The 18,929-nt window shown below is 35.8% G+C and overlaps 3 protein-coding genes across 5 annotated transcripts in view; 2 read left to right on the forward strand and 1 right to left on the reverse strand.

The window, feature by feature from the left end:
* The first annotated feature begins 6,862 nt into the window (after window positions 1–6,862).
* Window positions 6,863–8,960, forward strand: LOC112182196 (B3 domain-containing transcription factor NGA1). Its single transcript, XM_040517879.1, has 3 exons — window positions 6,863–7,196; window positions 7,354–7,486; window positions 7,582–8,960. The coding sequence occupies exon 3, from the start codon at window positions 7,647–7,649 to the stop codon at window positions 8,766–8,768; it is 1,122 nt and encodes a 373-aa protein (XP_040373813.1). The 5' UTR covers window positions 6,863–7,196; window positions 7,354–7,486; window positions 7,582–7,646; the 3' UTR covers window positions 8,769–8,960.
* Window positions 8,961–11,509: 2,549 nt separating this feature from the next.
* On the forward strand, window positions 11,510–14,163 carry LOC112182199 (protein ARV 2). Its single transcript, XM_024320654.2, has 9 exons — window positions 11,510–12,005; window positions 12,103–12,150; window positions 12,252–12,341; window positions 12,450–12,495; window positions 12,598–12,680; window positions 12,765–12,859; window positions 13,312–13,378; window positions 13,476–13,548; window positions 13,846–14,163. The coding sequence occupies exons 1-9, from the start codon at window positions 11,919–11,921 to the stop codon at window positions 13,944–13,946; spliced, it is 690 nt and encodes a 229-aa protein (XP_024176422.1). The 5' UTR covers window positions 11,510–11,918; the 3' UTR covers window positions 13,947–14,163.
* A 443-nt stretch (window positions 14,164–14,606) lies between these two features.
* The window catches only part of LOC112182201 (NAC domain-containing protein 14-like), a 50,968-nt gene continuing 46,645 nt past the window's right edge, over window positions 14,607–18,929 (reverse strand). The window contains exons 1-5 of one of the 3 annotated variants that reach the window (XM_040517841.1): window positions 17,354–17,589; window positions 16,395–17,230; window positions 16,046–16,282; window positions 15,248–15,936; window positions 14,607–15,133 (exon numbers count right to left, since the gene is read on the reverse strand). In XM_040517841.1, coding sequence (XP_040373775.1) covers window positions 15,616–15,936; window positions 16,046–16,282; window positions 16,395–17,230; window positions 17,354–17,534 — 1,575 coding nt within the window. In that variant the 5' untranslated portion in view covers window positions 17,535–17,589 and the 3' untranslated portion in view covers window positions 14,607–15,133; window positions 15,248–15,615. Of the gene's footprint in view, window positions 15,134–15,247; window positions 16,283–16,394; window positions 17,263–17,353; window positions 17,590–18,929 lie in introns of those variants that run through there. The other 2 variants (XM_040517847.1, XM_040517839.1) reach the window with 2 other exon arrangements.

Raw genomic sequence — 18,929 nt, forward strand, 5'->3', positions numbered from 1 at the left:
AACATATTGTCAATCCAATTGTCACAAACTACTTTTACACACACACACACATATATATATCATTTTATTTTGAGAGAAAAAAATTTAGTAACAGTCAAAACAGTTTCATTCTCCAATCAAGCTAGAACTTAAAAATAACATTTAATAGCTAATAAATTCAACCTCTTGATATAAACTATATTTACTAGTACGGTTACTAGTACACATAAATTGTCTTGTTTAAAGCAATACAGAGAGTCTCACATAGAAATATTAAATCCTCATCTTTAATAGCTAAACAGAACTACCATCACTCAAATGAGATATAGGTCCGTATGACTAATCAATTTTTTAAATAAAGACTATTGAGTTAGTTTTGGGGTCGAGAATGAAGTAATCGTATATGGTTAAAAATGGATCCATATATATCTTGTGTTGATTTTCTTTGCTCTCCCATATTTGTCTATGACAACTTCGGATTGAATGGAAAATTGTTTGCACTTTATTTGTAAAATGCGATTATGCTCATCTCACTTCTTTTAGAAATGTAACAAAGTTGCATTATGTGTTGAAAAACTATCATAATATTTTTATATGGTTTGGTGGACTTTTAATTGATTCATCCCTTCATGCATTTTCATCGTTTTTATCTTGTAGTTTCACCAGCTTGTTTGTTTGTTATTTTCTACTAAGAAAATTTTGGCTTAATGACCATTGGGGAAATTCACCCACAATGAAAACACATTTTACTGCCCAAGATATATGTATGCACAAAAATACAAGCATTTATCAGTTGAGTTTAATGAAACTATTATAAGATATATGATGATGGCGCGCCGATGGAATATGATTAGTACTTCTGGTTATTTTGGCATATTAGAGAGAGAGAGAGAGAGAGAGAGAGAGAGAGAGGTGGCCTGGGGGGACAAAGTGCCAGCACCAGAATAATTGATGGAAGAGGAATGAAGAAACTGTAAGGTAGACGTAGTCAGACCGTATGGTAGTTGATACTGAATGGTGATCCATCTGGTTTGGTTCGATTTCTACTCTGTAGCTAGCAAGCTGCCCACCCAGATTAATCTATATAAATTCTCACCATTTCCACACTTGCTTGCATGTGGTCCTAGGAACCCTAGCTTAGCTAGACCCTATTATTGTATACAGCAGAACAGAAAATTATATATATATGCTCTCTAATTATCATTACAACAGAAAATTTCTGGATCTCAAAAGATGAACATTAAGTGCGTAAGCATGAGTACTGCAGGAGCTAGGTGCATATATATAGTTATAGGATCGATCGAATAAATGAAAAGAGAAGAGGGAGAGAGGGAAAGAGGTCCCAAAGCCCCGAATAGGTTTTCTGATAGGCTTTAGCTTTAAAGAGAGGGAAGGGCTGGCAGGAAGGACAGGGCGGCACCACTAGCCAGTCATGACTATCGACCATGCATCCCCCACACTTTGATGGTTTCTTGTGACAGTTCCTCGGAAATTCTTGCCAAAACTCACCTACCACCTGTTTGTATCCAGCTAACTATTCAGTGATTAGTATTTAAGATTTTCCGATCAAAGAAAGTATCTAAGATTTTTTTTTTTTTTTTGAGAAGATGAAAATGTATTTAAGATTTCTATATAATAATATTTTCAAAAAGAAAAGATTAAAATAAACACAGTTTTAGACTAACTTTATTTTTTAGGCCAAATTTGTCATGCCATAACTTCTATTTTTATTGTTCACATTTTATAAGACCTTGGTATTTCGAGGGCATTGAAGACACTTGATCTCATAGATGGTAGAAAATCTCTAGATGACAAGGACAAGGATTATCAATTTACAACATAATGGGTTATGATTCTCATCCTGAATTGACAATATAAGGATTTAATATATTCAGAGCTCCTCACCCAAGAGATATTTTTTCAGAGATCGTAAGTAAAAAATGCATCTGATGGTTAAAAATAGAGCGCAGCTATTGCCATCCTACCATTTTTTTAGTTCACTCTACAAATATTTGAATTATTGAAAGATTATGTTACCCAAGTGCAAAATGATTAATAAGTACACTAATTTTCTAAAATCCAAAAATGTGAGGAAAAATAAATACATAAGTAATTAATTAATTACAAAGATTACTTAATTTCTTCTTGGATAACATTAATCTTTATTTTCTCCACCCAAATCGATCTGAATTTATTACTTCTTTTTTTGTTGCCTCCTCATCGTTAATTCGTTATTCAATTCACAAAACCATTAGTGTTAACTTTATCAAAATCTTTGTAATATCATTTGTGAACATCGAAAGTAAAAATTTTAAACACAAAAAAATTAAAATATTTTTTTTTTTGAAGAAACATACTAATCTTTTTACATGGATTGAAATAGAGAACACTAAAATTGAAAAAAAAAAAAAAAACTAAACTAAAAAATGAAGGTAAATTAGATTATGATTTAATTTTTTGAAATAGATTATGATTTTATTAGGAAATTTTAATATATTTTAGTTTTTTATTGGTATAAATTAAATGAGAGATTTTCGTTAAATTTTTTTTTTTCAATTGGATATGTCATATAAGGGTATTCTTGGAAAGAGAAATCGGTTAGATACGTAAATTTAATAATTGAAATTAAAATGTACAGTGTAATGAGCAAGTAGATTGAACAAAGAAATGGTAGGATAACAATATCCGCACCCTTAAAGATAAATGCACAATTTAAAGTTATTATAATTTTAACATTTAAATTTAATTAATACATGTGGTTAAGATACACTTTTACCTCACAGTCCCTTAAAATTATACTTTAGGTGAGCAAGACTGTTTAAAAGGTTTATGCTTGACTCTTACTTTTGACAGTTGAATTGTTAAAGCCATACTTTTGTTGTAGGAAGACTAAATGCAATGATAGAGATGGAGATTAAAATGAACATGTATTTTTTCTTTAGATGAGACCGGCAAGATATGCATAGTGGTTGAAAATTAAAAAACATTGAAATGGGAGCTATATATATATATATATATATATATATATATATATTCTACATAACGAACGGGAATGACAAATCCTCGAAAACTAATGTGCGTGCAAATCGTCTTTCATGACTAATCGTAAATGTTTACTTCTAAGCTAACTAGTTTAAATTACAAAAGATGTGTGTATTAATCAAGAATCTCAAACTTTTAAAGTAGGAATATCGGTATGCTAAAATTTCAAAGTTCTAAGAAGTGGGGATGGTAATGTCACTAATGTCATGAGTGTGAACTTGGAAGGTGAAGTTAGAAGTTTCAAAATTTCGGCTTCAACAAAGATAATTTTAATTTTTTTTTCTCTATCAATACATATGTGGGGAGTAGGAGCTCAGCATCAAAAATATATGTGTGGTACCTGTAGAGTTTTGAAGCCATAATGTGGAAGATGAAAAATGGACCACAAAAATCAATAATGGGCAGGTCAAATGTGAACAAATATAGTTCCCAATGAAAATTGGGACCAATATCTAAGTCAATGTAACAAAATTGAAAATGATTTGAACAAAAGAAAAAAGCTCAATTGAATGGTATAAGAAAACTCATAAGAATAATTAAGTCGTGTTTTTTTTTTTTTTAAAGAAGCAGATAATTTCATTTCTTATCATAGCTAGAACAACACATACATCAATTTTTATCTTTGACCAAGCAAACAATCAAAACTAACAAGTACCACTTATTGCAAACAAGTTTAGCTCGTTTATTCTTAAAAACGAGCCTATCAAAAGGACTAAAACTTGATTAACCTAACTCTCTAAATAGCAATCTCAATCGCCTAGTACAATTGAAAAAACTAAGAATCAAGTAATCAAATGGTCAAAGTCCATTCAACAGGCAAAATAAACCTAAGAGAAACTAAACCTTTTCCTTGCCCTTGTAACTAAGGTAAAGAGGCGAGTCTCGACCAAAGTAGTCGTTGAGAAGCCTAGTGAAATCGAGCAGATTGAAAATGGGGAAGACCTAGGCCTGCAGATAGGGAATGGGGACCATGATAGAGAGGTTATCATATATAGGGATGAGGGTGCTTGATGATCAGGTCCACGGTAGGGTAAAAGCAGGGAGGGAAGCGCAGGTAGATCACGGGCATCAGCGTGGTGCCTTCGGCCTGGATGAGGTTGACGTTATGACTGTCGTTATGGATGAAAGTCGCAATGTTGGGCTCCAAGGAGGGCGACGAGGTGCTGGCTGATGTGCCCTTTGGTTTCCTCGACATAAGGGAGGGCTGAGGGGCCATGCTACGAGAGGACGCCGTTCAGGAATGTCGCCTCCTCTACTCTGATTGGGGGGTTGCCATCGGATTTGGATCCAAATTCGGGTAGATTGAGACTTGAGAGAGAAAGTGTGGATGCGCTAGGGTTTCTAGCACTTTTAGTGTATTTGACTATGCATTGTCTCAATTAAATTGGAAACAATTAGAAAACAATGATAAGAAGCCCAATTATTAACTTTCTAGATTATTACACTAGTTTTTATCCATAACTTTAAGTGTAAAGTTTACACCACTTGATGACATTTGAGTAAAATGATATAGCATATGAGCATAAATCATATCCTTCTATAACGTGAACATTGAACCTAACTAGCTAAGTCACTCAAAATTTTATTAAAACACGTGATGACATCTGAGTAGAACAATACACAAATATACAAAGTATTTAATATTTTATATCAAATACACCCCTAACACCTTACACAATATTACTGTTTCAATTGTTTGCTCCGAAGTATTTTTTTCTCCTCAAGTTAATAAGCATTAATAGTCGGATGCACGTCAGGTTGTCCGGCCTTTACTATGTTTTTGGTTAATTGATAGATACAGGTTTTCTTCTCGTGTGATTCTTGTGTGCCAGCTTTTTATTGCTATTAATTCATTTTGTTGCTGATGACATTTAATAATTAAGAAGAGTCTCTCTCTCCCTCCCTCCCTCTCTCTCTCTCTCTCTCTCAAAGAAGAAGAAGAAGAATAGTGCATACCAAGCAAGACGGATGATTTTTCTCGGCAATTTGAACCACAGAATAAGCATCATGGTTACCATAAAAGAAAAAAAAAAGAAAAAAATTCTATGCTTCACTTAACCAACTAGACTCATAAACACCGATTTAATTTTGGTATAAGATCTTGCAAAAACTTTTTTTGGTAATGTTCTTGCGGTGACCTCCAAAGCGATATCATTTAGGAGCATTAATTAATTTGCCATCGAAAAGTCCAATAGAAATGTATTAGGGTTTGGTCGAGATAGAAGTCATGGACAAGAAAAGAATATTAGTAGAGTTTTTCTATTGGAACCTCTAAATTTACTCACTTGACCTCTTATGCTTTTTAAACCTCCCATCAAATTTTCGAATACTAAATTTACTCACTGAATCTCACTAAAATTTCTCAAATAACCTCATTCATATAATTTTCAAACAAACTATTATCTTTAAAATATAAAACTGAATAATTTTAATGATTTAATTATTCTATAAATCTTAATTACATATCCATTTCAGACAACATGAATCTCTTTTTCAATAAAGAAAAATCAAACACAAGTTATTGAGTTTAAAAAAATAATTTCTAATCAACAAGAAAAGAACATGTACTATTCTGTGATTTTTTTTAAAACTTTTTTTTCTTCCTATTTTAGCTGTGCAAAAAAATGAAGATTAATCATTTTTCTTAATGTTTATTTTATTTAAATATTTATTTAGTTTTTCCTAATGTTACTTCCTTTTTTTTTTTTATTTAAATTTAATGGATAGACTTAGATTTAGGTCATAATATGATTTATTTTATTTTCCCTCACCAATATCCGTTCAACATATATATTATAAATTTTTATGTCACATGATCTTAATAATAGTTTTAATCCTTATTAAATACATATGAATGCTTTAATGAGTATGTAGTGAAATTGGAAAATGAAAATAGGTACGAAAAATAATAAAGAATGCAATATAATATTATTGAATTGGAAAGTCTAGAGAAAATTAATATAATATTTTTTTGTGTATAATTATTGTCCTTAATAGTCAATTTATAGTAGGTTATATTTTTCATTTAATAATTCATAATAGAGTGAGGTCAAGTGAGCAAATTTGGAGGTCTCAATAGAAACTCTCATATTTACCTAAAAAAAAAATAATACAAACTCTCATATTAGTATTGGGGTTTCGCGGTTTCGCCCTAGGGTCTTTGATTTGAATATATGAGGTTGTGAAACAAATAAGTATGAACTTTAATTACATAATGTATCCGTCGGTGGAAATTATGGTGATTATATATGAGATATTTTTAATATTTGGAATTAGACTCTTATACTCTCGATGTTTCAACGCACCTAAATTTGAAATAAGTTGCAAAACCACGATTTCACTCTCACGAAACAAATACTTTAAATATATAAAATTAGAAGAATAAAGTCACTTGTACTACATTTACCGATTTTCCTTGATCATCTAGCATATACATTGGGAGTTTGCGAGAGATGTAAACAAGTCATATATTAAGCATATTAATTGTATGTGTGCGCCTGATTAGGGAACCATCTCTTTCGGAGTCCGACCACGGCCGGCGATCGAACAGAAGTTTGGAGGCGCATGCAAGCAGTCTGTGCGCCTGCAGCAGACGATCACTGATCATATCAGCGTTCGCTAATTAAGCTAAAGCTCGATCGCCTGGCCCTGGGGACTTGCTGGATGGCAGGACCAGCAATTGTAGCTATAGTACACTATCAATGACACCAAAAGTCAAAAAAAGAAGAAGGAAAAAACCCCAAACCTAACCCTCTAGCTATAGCTAAGGTGCCCTCTTTCCACCACAAGTGGCCTATAATAATAGAAAGAACTACAATAACATTAACACTGTTATCTTTATTGTGCAGATGAATTCCCACAGTAACTAAGTTCCAGCAGCCCTATCTCTTCTGGTGTTCTAGCCTTGCTGGTCTTCTCAGCACAGAGAGAAATAGCTAGATAGGTAATTAGCCAAAAATTATTGAATAAAGAAAAGGACAAAGCTCACATGACCCAAAACCCCATATCCTTCATATCATGGGTCCCTAGCTAGCTAGCTATGTATAACAGTTTCTTCTTCTCCCTCAGTCCCCTCGCTCCCTTCTTTCTTCTCAAGAAGAAAAACTGAAGACGGATGTGTTTTTCTGCTTTCTTCTCACTTCTGAAGAACATCTAGCTCAGCTTCATCAATGGAGGTAATTAATAATCAGCTACTAAATTGAGCAGTACAATTAAAGCAACATCATCGGTCAGCCATCTAGTCCTTGCATATGCATGATGATCTCTCTTCTCTTATCTGGCTTGGTCAACAATACCCAACAACTACTATTCCACTTACTTATGATGTTTTAGGGTTCGAGTGAAAGAAGCCACCGGCCCTTTTACTGTGGGACTCAAACTGAGAGCTAGATAGAGCTCCCTTTTGGCTCTCTCTAAGTCTCTAGGGCCTCAGAGATCTAAGCAATTAACTGGGTAGTTGCTCCAGGTAAGGTCTTGTAATTCATTCATTATCGGTATTTATGATCTTAATCTTTCCATTTTATTTTTCACTGATAAATTAAGATATACTATACTGAGCAGGTAGGGTTTTGAATCATATTGCTCCAGATCCAGGAATTGATATAGGCTGAAATTGGAGGTGGGTCATGGAGTACTTTGTGCAAGGAGATCAAAAAGGGTATTCTGATAAAGAAGAGGATCAAGAAGAGGAAGAAGACAAGAACCACATCATTAACAGTAAGTACTTATCTCCTTCTTACAATTATGGGTCATCATCATCCTCCTCCCAAACCCCAGAAGCCATAAACTTCATGGACTTGTCACTAAGAAATGCGAAAGACAACAACAACAACGATTGGCCCCCAAACAGTGAGCGAGAGCACATGTTTGACAAAGTTGTTACTCCAAGTGATGTGGGCAAGCTCAACCGTTTAGTGATCCCAAAACAACATGCCGAGAAGTACTTCCCACTTGATTCGTCCACCAACGAGAAGGGTCTGTTATTAAACTTCCAGGACCGGACTGGGAAGCCGTGGCGGTTCAGGTACTCTTACTGGAACAGTAGCCAGAGCTATGTGATGACCAAAGGCTGGAGCCGGTTTGTCAAGGACAAGAAGCTTGATGCTGGTGACATTGTGTCCTTCGAGCGGAGTGTAAGGGACTCAAATGTCTTGTACATTGACTGGAAACGCCGCCCTCCGCCTCCTCTACCGCCTAATCAAACCTCTCTCTGGGGAGGCGGAGGGCGATTTTACTCGCTGCAGCGGCCTCCACTAATGTCAATGCCACTACGGCATCACGAGCATTTTCATTACAACATTCACCATCCATACCATCACCAGTATCAGTATCATCAGATGAACCCCTACCAATTGCAGCAGCAGCAGCAACAACAACAATACTACCACCACAGGGGAATTAGTCCCGCCGTGGTGATTGATTCAGTGCCACTGGTCCAACATCATCACCATCACCATGGTAAAAATATGAGTCCTACTACTAATAAGCGGCTTAGGCTGTTTGGTGTGAACATGGAGTACAGTCCAATGCAAGAAGATGAACCAGAACAATGTCAGATATTGTCTTCCACAGTGGCTTCGCTCTCTCCACATCAGCATCATCATCATCATCACCTTCCTTCTTCTTCGCTTTCTCAACCTCTGGAGTTAAGGCTGCCCAATTATGCTGCCCCACTGGCCGGTTCAGCGGATCAGCTGCTTTCTGAAAAGGGAAAATCTACTTCCTTGTCGTTTTATTTGGATCCCTAACCTGCATTTGATGAGGCTTAGTTCAGATACAGGAAAACCTGCTACTTCCTTGTCGTTTATAATTGTCTTTGATCATTAGGAACTATATTATATATAAAACAAAGTGATATATGAATTAGCAAATCAATTTCTTTACAGCAATATATATTACCGGTTCTACTAGCTAGTAGTTGATACTATGCACTTTGAATACATTGATCATATCATTGGATCACTTTCACATCTAAATCTAAGACACAAAAAAGTTGATCGACAGTTCTGATGATAAATTCTTTGGTTTAAAGATCCATCAATTGCAAAAAACAATGTATGTATGCCATGGTATGGAACAACGTGTCTAATTAAGGGCAGTAGTACTTAAAATTCTCAGTGTTTTATACAGACTTACAATATACAGGTATTTATTCAGTAAATTTATACATCAAACATTTGATTTCTATGCCATATCGTTGTTTACCAGTTATGCATGTGCTTATCTTTCTGTACTTTCTGAATTGTGTTAATTAAGTGTTTACTTAGTTGCTTGCTGCTGCAGCTGCTAAGTTAGGCATCCTTTACAGCTGGTAAGGCGCGGAAACTTCAGTGATATTGTCAAGAGGTATAGCATGAATAGCTCCCACATATATTCAAAATCTCTAGTACCATGCATATGCATTGTCAAGTATTTTACCCTAGCTAGCTAGTTTTAATCTTGGTAGTTAAATGTACGTTGTCGTCTTAATCAGTTTTGGTTCTGTCTTAATTACTTTGGATAGGAGTAATCCCTTTGTTTACTTCATACGTGTTATACTACATTGTTAAATGCAAGATGATTAATCACCCAAGAGAAATGTAAGAAGTCTGATGCTAGCTTCTGATACAAACTTTTCTTCGAAACGGTGTGTTTTGTAGATCTATATTGTAAATATATGTAGATTCAAGTGCTTCAATTATACATCGCCTTTGTGTAATTCATGCTTTGCTCACAAGTCTAGCTAATCATGCATCTCGATCCCATTTCTTAGTTATGATTTTCACCTCGTGATCATGATTTGTACTTACCAATCCTCAAGCTTATTAATTGGTTATCTTATTAATTTTAACATATATAAGGTACGTATATTAGAGGATAAAGTAGTGTATTGTTAGTTAATCATGTCAAGTATATACGAATTTATTACATGTCATAGATGATGGAAAACACAAACAAATAATTATCAAAGAAAGGCAGCTCACATCTAATATGAAGTACGATCACATATATAGACTTGATTGCTTAAGATGATAATTAAGTACTACACACTCTTCAACTAACTGCTTCACGTTATCCCTCTTACTCCGACTCTTATAATAATTAGTCGCAGTACGTTCTTGCAAGCGTTGCACTAGTTATGCATATATTTACTCCATGAAAAGCTTAATCTGAACGTACTATAAACATGTTTCCTTTTCTATGTGGTGATCGGTAAGGTTCCAAAAAATATAATGCTGCTGTGAGATTAGAGTATATTTAGTAATGCTAGCCATTTTACAGTCAAATTTTAGCTAAAATAGCTAAAAAGTCATTTTGGCTAGACATTTTAGAAATATATCTGTATCAGTGCTCTCTATTTTAGCTAATTTTAAATTTATATTATTTTTTAAAGGAATATTAAATAGTTTAAATGTATTTATAAATTACATAAAGTAACTCAAAATGAATGTTTTAAATTATAGAGAGTCTCATCTCGCTCTCTATATTTAGGAGCGAGATAGCTAATGTTACTTAGGAGTCTGGTGCAGCTGCTAAAATAGATAAAAAGCTAAACATACTCTCTAAAATAGCTAAGGAGCCAAAATAGAGAGTCTGCTAAACATGCTCTTAGGGTTCATATATTTAGTGTAACTCAACAAATTCCAGTGCCTGACTGATGCCCCGCTAATACATGCAGTAATCTTTCACTGAATAAATATATATCATGCTTTATAGTTATTTACAGTAGATGATTCTTCCAATCTAATATATGTAGTTTTAATGTAAATATAAAAGAACTGATAATCTTGCTGATCGGACTATATTTTTTGGACCGGAGTTCCAGAGCTTACTGCATAATTATTCATAATTCATAAGAATATAGAATTCATACCAATATCAAATGATATTAATCAATCTCAAACAGCTAGCATGTAGGATAATGAATTAATATATATATCTTCACTCGCTCGAGGAAATGGAAAACCCTAATTTCTGGTTTGAATAAGAAACCCTAATTTGATTTTGTGGATGTATGTAGCATAAAAAACAAAAGAAATTAATATAAATGAAAGTATATATGTATATACTTTAAAGTTGTATGTCAGTGCGAAGATTAATTCAAGCGGTGATCAAGTACATAAAATGGTTGGTTCAATGATGCACATAATATTTAGATTAAGGAAAACCATTAGACAAGCTGATTTTGTTAAGTAAAGGATTATCTAAGCGTTGAAAGTAGATCTAGGAGGTGCCCATTCTATAGCCTCTAGAGCAGGTATACATAGGTTGCTAGGCTTCCTTAGGAGTCACCATAGATGATGATGATAGAACAGGTCACATGGCAAAGGTAAAAGACAAAAAGCAGACAAACATCTTTAAACGTACATACTACTAACATGTGCAGTCTTTTATGCTCATTTTTCAACCATTAAATATTGTGCGATTCATTGTAGATAACGCTCACGCACAGTTCTCTATGCTCATTTCTCAACCACCGATTATTTCACGAATCATCGTACACGTCAGAAAGTCGCTAGTATTTCCCAAATCTAATCCTCAAACTATCAATCTCAAGATGCTTGAGCACAACTCCATTTAACCAAGCAACAACAGTTGCATGGACCACAATAGGGTGGTCTAGCTAGCTATAGCCAACTATCAATCCCAAGAAGGGTTGTTCTGTTTCCTTTTCACTACACATTTTGAATTCAAATGTGCTACAACCTAGCTAAAAAGAGAGAGCATTTCAATGCGACATCGTTTGAATGAAATGGGAAAAACCAATGGGCGTGGAGATTTGGGGCTTAACCCCAACATTTCATGAAAATGAGGGAAGAGCCCAAATTGGGTATAACAGAAAGAAGAACAGTGGGGCCAGAGAAACAGAGACTTAGAGAAAAATAGAGAGGAAGAAGAAAAGGGTCTGAAGCTGATTGATGGAGTATCGATGTGTGGAATGTGGGGCTCGAATGATGAGGCTTTTCGTTCAATACTCACCTGGAAATATTCGACTCATGAAATGCGTAATTTCTTTTTTCTGTGTATTCAATTTCAATGAATCTCAAGAACCCATTTTGATTTTACCGGAGGTAAAAAAAGGGTTTCAATTTCTGTGATTAGGATAATTGCAAGGCAGTTGCGGACGAGTACATCGAGTGCGAGCCCATAGTAAAGCTTCTATCTTGGTTTGTTCTTCATCTTTGTTTTCGCAGTTCAATAAAGATTGAAACTTTTTTTTTTCTTTGGGGATTTTTGTTGGGTACTGTCAGATTATTCTGATTGATTTGATTCTGCACAAGAAGAAAGCTTATACCCATTTGCTATATAATGTGATTGACTCGCAAGCTCCCGCCTTTCAGGTACTTAAGTTGCTTAGTTTTGCTTAATGGGCATTGTGTTTAGTTTTATAGTACAGCTTTTGGTTACTGGGTTTTCGAGTAATGGTGATTTATTGGCATAATTTGCAGGGTTTGTTGTGGAAGTCAGCTTTCGGGTTTCTTCTTTTGGATGCTTGTATCCATTCGTATTCGGATTATGATTTTCGGAATTTCTTTAGTTTCATTTACAAATATGTGTCAGAATATATGCATTGAGTGCCTTAGCTATATACTCAAGATAGGAGTTTATTTCTGGAAAGGACCAGGGAAGAGTGGGGTTTGTCCATGAGCTTTGCTTCTTTGCTTTGGAGGTTTCAAAATGTAGGTAAATTTTGTTGGATTTTTTGTGTTTTAGATTTCTAACTTGATGTGCATTGTGATGGGTTGGAAATGTTTTCATTTCAGATGCTGATGGATGTTGTCTTTGGGAATTTCATGTTTTTTTCTACCTTTGTGCTTGCTACGAGGGCTCTTTTCAGCAAATTCCCTAGATCACTCGGGTAATATTCCCTAGTCATACTTCTCAGGATGAATCAGCATCGAGGCATTCTTTCATTACCTGTCTTTTTGAAAATTAGATCAGAAAGCACGCATATCTTAATCATTTGATAAGCTCAGAAGTTTGAATTGGATAATTGCTAATCTTTGATTTGTGACCAGTTGAAAATATTGAGTGATAGTGGATACCCAAGAATATGGTGATCCTAAGATTAGTGAGAATTTGGTCAGAAAGATTAGAACAACATGGTTTGAAATTTATGGAATGGAAGGAAAGTAATACAGAACATACAAGAACAATGGTTTATTATCACCCATGTCATGGCTTAAAAGAATATAACGGTAATCTTCTAGCCAGCCTTTAATGCTGTGATAAAGATTTTTTCGCATTTGTTAGAGCATAATATATACGTTATAATGTACACGTTATATGATTCTGTGTATTTTGATATAGGTACAAAGACCTTCTGCTGGCAATACTTATTTCAAGTTACTTCAAGATGTTTCTAATTGCAATGATGGTATGGTTTGCACATCTAATAGTTTCTTTTTCTATTTTTTTTACTCTCCTTAAGTATACTTGGTATGTCTAATCTGAATGAAGCACCCCTTCTACAGGTCTGGGAATGTCCTTCTGTGATTTTGATCATTGATTTATTTGTATTATCCTCCAACACTGTGGCACTCAAAGGTCAGATGATGAAGTATTTACAGTCTTGGACATCATTTTACAGTTTTCAATTTCAATATCCACATCACTATTTATGCCTGGTATCTGCTAAATGCAACTGCCGTTTTATAGGTTTAGTGTTGTGCAATGTAATGTTCATGATGTAAATAGATACTTTTTCTTGATTTGATGTGGAGGTGTGCATCAGCTAATATTATGTTTTCATAGCGTTTCTTAAATTCTCCATGTGCAAGATTTTGTAACTTTGGATGATGACTGCAGTTGAACATCTTTCTTTTTCTTCTTTGGGTGAAACAGTGATAACTCGGTCAGCTATGAGTAGATGTATAGCAGCCTGCTTCAGTGCTCATGTTGTAAGGTTTTTAGTCACACAAAGGTGCTGGACTTGGGAACTTTGAGATCTTTTCTCACATATTGTTTGTTATAGGAGAGATCTTCTATCATTGTTGTGTCTGAATCTCTTTCTTTGAGAAAGGCGGCACTTTTAAAAATTGTTTTTGTTATTTCCTGCAAAGGAAGAGGCAGTGACAGATAATTAATATGAGTCCTGTAATATATGATGCAGTAAACATGTAAAATGTGTGTCACTAATGAAATCAATTTCCGATAGCTTTAGTTATCCTTGCAGTTTTATATTCATGCATCTTTTAGCAATTTACTATAAACCACTTACAAGTTTGGTTAATAGTATCGATCCATTAAGTTATTCTGTATTTGAACATTGTGCAGCTTTCAGTATAATCTAATGCTCTAACATTAGCTTGTGCTGCATATAGAAGGTTAGACCCAAGTAATGAGCAAGATGCATCCTCGATTAAATGACGCCTAATTCCTTTCTTCCGCTTAAGTAGCCATGACATGACATATCCAAATGCCCGAAGTCAGTATTCTAGTGATCTCTCCTCTGCTAGGATGATAGTTTAGTGTTTTCCTTCCCACAAATTTATGGAAATATATCACAGATGCTCATTGCTGACTGAATGCAATGGCCATTTTCTGTTGAAAACTGAGCGATTAAAAGCCTGTATACATTGTGAGTTCAAATAGAAAGACGGAATAGAATACACAAAATTCCATTGAATGTTAAAGCTTCATAATGAACAAAATGTACAATAATATTAGCGTAAATACAAACAAGAGCAGTTTGAACAGCTATACAATTTTTGGTTGTAGGCATGGGTCAGACTCTCAGTCTGAAGTCCTCTCTATGACCTTTGATTGTATTCATACATCTCGGAAATGATTGTAACCACTACTCCATTAAAGGATGGAGCCCAAAACTTCCTTTTTTCAATAACCAGACAGAATGCTGCTGCCTGATAATTCTTCAGCAGCTATGCTGCAGCTGCTATGTAATACTGCTTACAGATTAGCGACTATGCTACGGTTGTTTGTCCATAGTGGCCTCTCAGGCTAGAACTACGAATTCGGTCCGTATGCTTTACGGTTTGAAGGAGATGCTTCCTGGAAAATGAAAGAATCCTATAAATTGCTGCCAGCTTCGAACTGTGGTCTGCTTCCAGGACTTTCAGTTTCTTCTGGGCAAGATAAACATCAAATATAATGCCTCTGCATCTTCACCAACCTGTAAACAGAAACCAGATTTAGTTAAGGAATGTAGCAAATAGCCTTAAAGTTTCAGTATAAAATTTTATTTACTGTGAAAGAATCTTTAATGTTATCAGATTGATTATCTCACCTTGGCTTGTGATGCTGCTCTGCAGTCGGATTCTTCTAGGAGCACCTCCCATGTTTATTTCTGTGATTGTCATCGATATCGGATGATACTGAGGTGTAGTGTATGTCCTTTGATCTTAAGGACAGACTAATTGCAGAGTATCTGCTTGAGGAATGACTATTGGTGATCCTGAGGATTCACTAATGGGGATGAAGATATCGATACTTATTAATTTTAGGACATTTGAAAACTATGGATATGAGGAACAAATATCGGTACTTTTGTTGACACGACAGAGGAAGGAATATTGGTGCTTATATGGACAAGACAATCTGAGGAATGAAAATCGATAGTAATGAAGGATATTCTCCTATGGACAAGACACATCATTACTGTGGCCTCCACTGATATTCTCCTATAAATAAAGGTTGATTAGCTACATTGGGTGTTTCTCCAATGGCTAATGTAGAATAATCGTTTACGGACATATAGTTGACTTCGGTGTTTCCGTCACTGCTACCTCCATCAATAAATCTAACTGAGAACTTTTCGAGAGAAGACTCAAAACCATCTGTTATAGATGGAAAATCATCCCATTCAATAAAACTATTATTGTCATGGGGAAAATCTCCCGGTTCTCTGTTTATTGATGGTAGTTTCTGCGACTGAAATGAATCAGATCCCAGATTTTCTCCTGGTTGAGAATATCCCTGAATTAACAATCACAGAAAGAAATAGTTGAGTTTGGATACACTTCTTGTGCTGCTGCATATTTAGAAATTCAAATAAGAAAGGGTTTAAGAGCATGCTTATTCTGACCTCTGGAATCGCATCCGCAGCTTGATTTTCAGAATTAGATGAAGAGTTGCTATCTACTTCGTCAATATGATTCTTCTTCGTAAGAAAAGGGTCATTATCCCCAAATGAATATTTCCTCTTACGAGATTCATCATTTTGGACATTGGTGGTGCCCGGCTTTGTGTATATTGGTGACTGCAGTTGAGGTGACGGAGGTGGATGAAGGGGTAAGGCCAGATTTCCTGGCTCATCAAGTGGCTGTTAGATCAAGATTCACAGACAAGATAGTGTTAGCTACATTTTCAGTATACTTCTTGTGCTTCAAATTGAAAATTTCATAGCAGAAATTAAAAAGCATGTTTGTTCTCACCTCTTCAACCATAGCAGAATCAGATGAATTGCAGTTATCAGCAGGTTGACCTTTGACAGAGATCGAAAGATCATTCTTATCAATATAACATGGATAAGTTTGCGAGCCTCTAACATCTTGCTCATTGCCATAAAATTCTTCCAGCTCCTTAAATGCCAGGTCTTCTTCTGCTTCTGTAAGCATACCATCTGCTGCAGCTTCATTATCGAAAGCAGAGGTGATGGGGCAACAGCTACTTCCATGTTCAGCTTCATTATCATTGCCATTGGGAATCGAAAGATCATTTTCCAGCTGTTTGGATGCTTGATTTTCAACATCAAAGGCCATACTGCAGCTACCGCCACCATGTTCAGCTTCATCATTATTGCCATTGGGAATCGGAAGAACAGTTCCCAGCTCTTTGGATCCTTGATCTTCAACGTTGGAGACCATACTGCAGCTACCACTATTAGGTTCACCTCCATCGCACAGTGGATCGTCCTGCTGATCATGATCAGACTTGCCTGACTTGTGCTTCAAGCGGCAGAGAACAAAGTCCCCGATCTGCTCATCAGAATTGGGCTTAGTGAGATAATACTCATGGATAACCCAGTCAGTCCTCTGTTTCTTCGGCAGGTAGAAGGTCAAGATCCTCTTCCCCCCGATCTGCTTATCAGAATAGGGCCGAGTGATTCTTTTGTCATCGCCTTGCTTCTTCCAGGAGCCTTCCTTGGTAGCCCTGTTGATTCGAGTGCCTTTGCTTTTGCTTTCGCTGTGTTTAAAAACTCGCCGACTGAAGAAGTGCCACTCCATGTTCGGAGAGGCCGGCAGAAATTTCGCCCTTGTGAACACCAGGGCTGCAAAATTGCAAAACAACTCAAGTCTCGACCTGTACCAGATTATTTATAGCAGCAAAACAAATGCACGTACATATATACATGTTATGTGAGTGAATGTGATGGCTGGCTTTGCTTAATTACCTGGTAAATCGCGGGGCTCGTGGTCGCACACATTGATCTCAGGGATGATGACCTCGATTTCGGGATCCTTGCGCTGATGATTCTTCTTCACCAAGTAATGACTCAGCAGCTCCTCCTCCGAGGGCTGGAATCGGAAACCCTTTGGAAGTGTGATGCGGTCGCTGCTCATCATCATCATCATCTCTCTCAATCTGAATAGACTCTGTTGTTTTAGGTGTGGAAGTGCAGAGGAAAGAGTGAGGTGGTATATATAATTGATCACTGTGTTTCGAGTTCAAAGTCACCGAGCTTCCCAAGCAAGTTCAGCTGAGAGGGGCCTTGCGTCATTATTGGTGGGTCCTACCTCTGAGGACGACCAATCCCGCGTTTAATTCTTACAGTTTAACTGTTTTTTTGTTTGTTTGAGGAATCTGACTTTTATCTTATCCTGACTCCCTCTTAGAAGTTCAGGGCTTTGGAGGCCCCACTTTCTTATTCCTTTTACTTTTCTCTGTTTTTATCCATTTGAGACCGCGAAATAAATCAATAATGCACACACGCAGGAACTTTTTTTTTGGCAAAGGAACATTCAGGAACATTGGCCAACAAATTTGGAGATATTTTTTGGCGGGAACATTCTAGAGTCTCATCCAGTGGATCAAAATTTTGTTCAGGAACATGATAGAGTGACATTGTAAATCTTTCAATGCTTATTATTATTATTATTTTTTTGATCGGACATGTAAAGTTCAATATGTGTCAAAAAAATTATTTATACAAAAAATAAAATAAAATAAAGAACATACGATAATCTACACTGCTGATTTTTCTTTTTTTTTTTCAAAATTTTGTATTCTCAAAAGAAAAATAACCATGCTTCATATTCTGGGTTTTGAGAGAGTTTGTTTCACTATTGAGCACAATTGGATCATTGGAGACAAGCTTATCCTAACATCTGGTTCCTGTTCTGCGTAAGTCTTGTTGGATGCTGTGATCTCAATGGTTGCGTTACTGTAGTTTGTGGTGATAATCATAATTTAGGTTTATGATTTTTTAATAGAATTTTTATTGTTTTGGTTAGGTTCAAGTTTAAATTTGGTGCTATGAGTTTAATAGTAGGGGAAATTCTCATACACCCCACCAACTTGTTTTTATTCCCACTCACACAAAACTTTTCACCTTTTCTCTCTACTTTCAAAACCACTCACTATTCATCACACTAATACCTCTCTCCATCATCATTTTCTTTTATCTTACATACTTATTATTTTTTGGGGCCGTTACCACTTACCCAATTTTAACCTAAAAAATGCCCACTTGCTCCATTAAGAGTTTTTTGACCCCATTTACCCAATTTAAACGCAAGTGACATTTTTACCCCCAATCAAATTATTAAACTACAAAATTCTTTCTCTCCTCCTATTAGACTCTCTCTCTCTCTCTCTCTCTCTCTCACGAAACCTTTTCGGCGGATTTTGGGACAACTCGGATCTGTTTCTCGATCTGAATCTTGGCCGGGTCTTCCTTGGGGAACCCGACGGCGACGAAGACGTAAGGTGGTTGAGGTTGAGGTCGGCGGTGGTGCGGTGGAGGAAGA

This window comes from Rosa chinensis, chromosome 1, assembly GCF_002994745.2.
Source record: "Rosa chinensis cultivar Old Blush chromosome 1, RchiOBHm-V2, whole genome shotgun sequence".
NCBI classification, from domain to species: Eukaryota; Viridiplantae; Streptophyta; class Magnoliopsida; order Rosales; family Rosaceae; genus Rosa; species Rosa chinensis.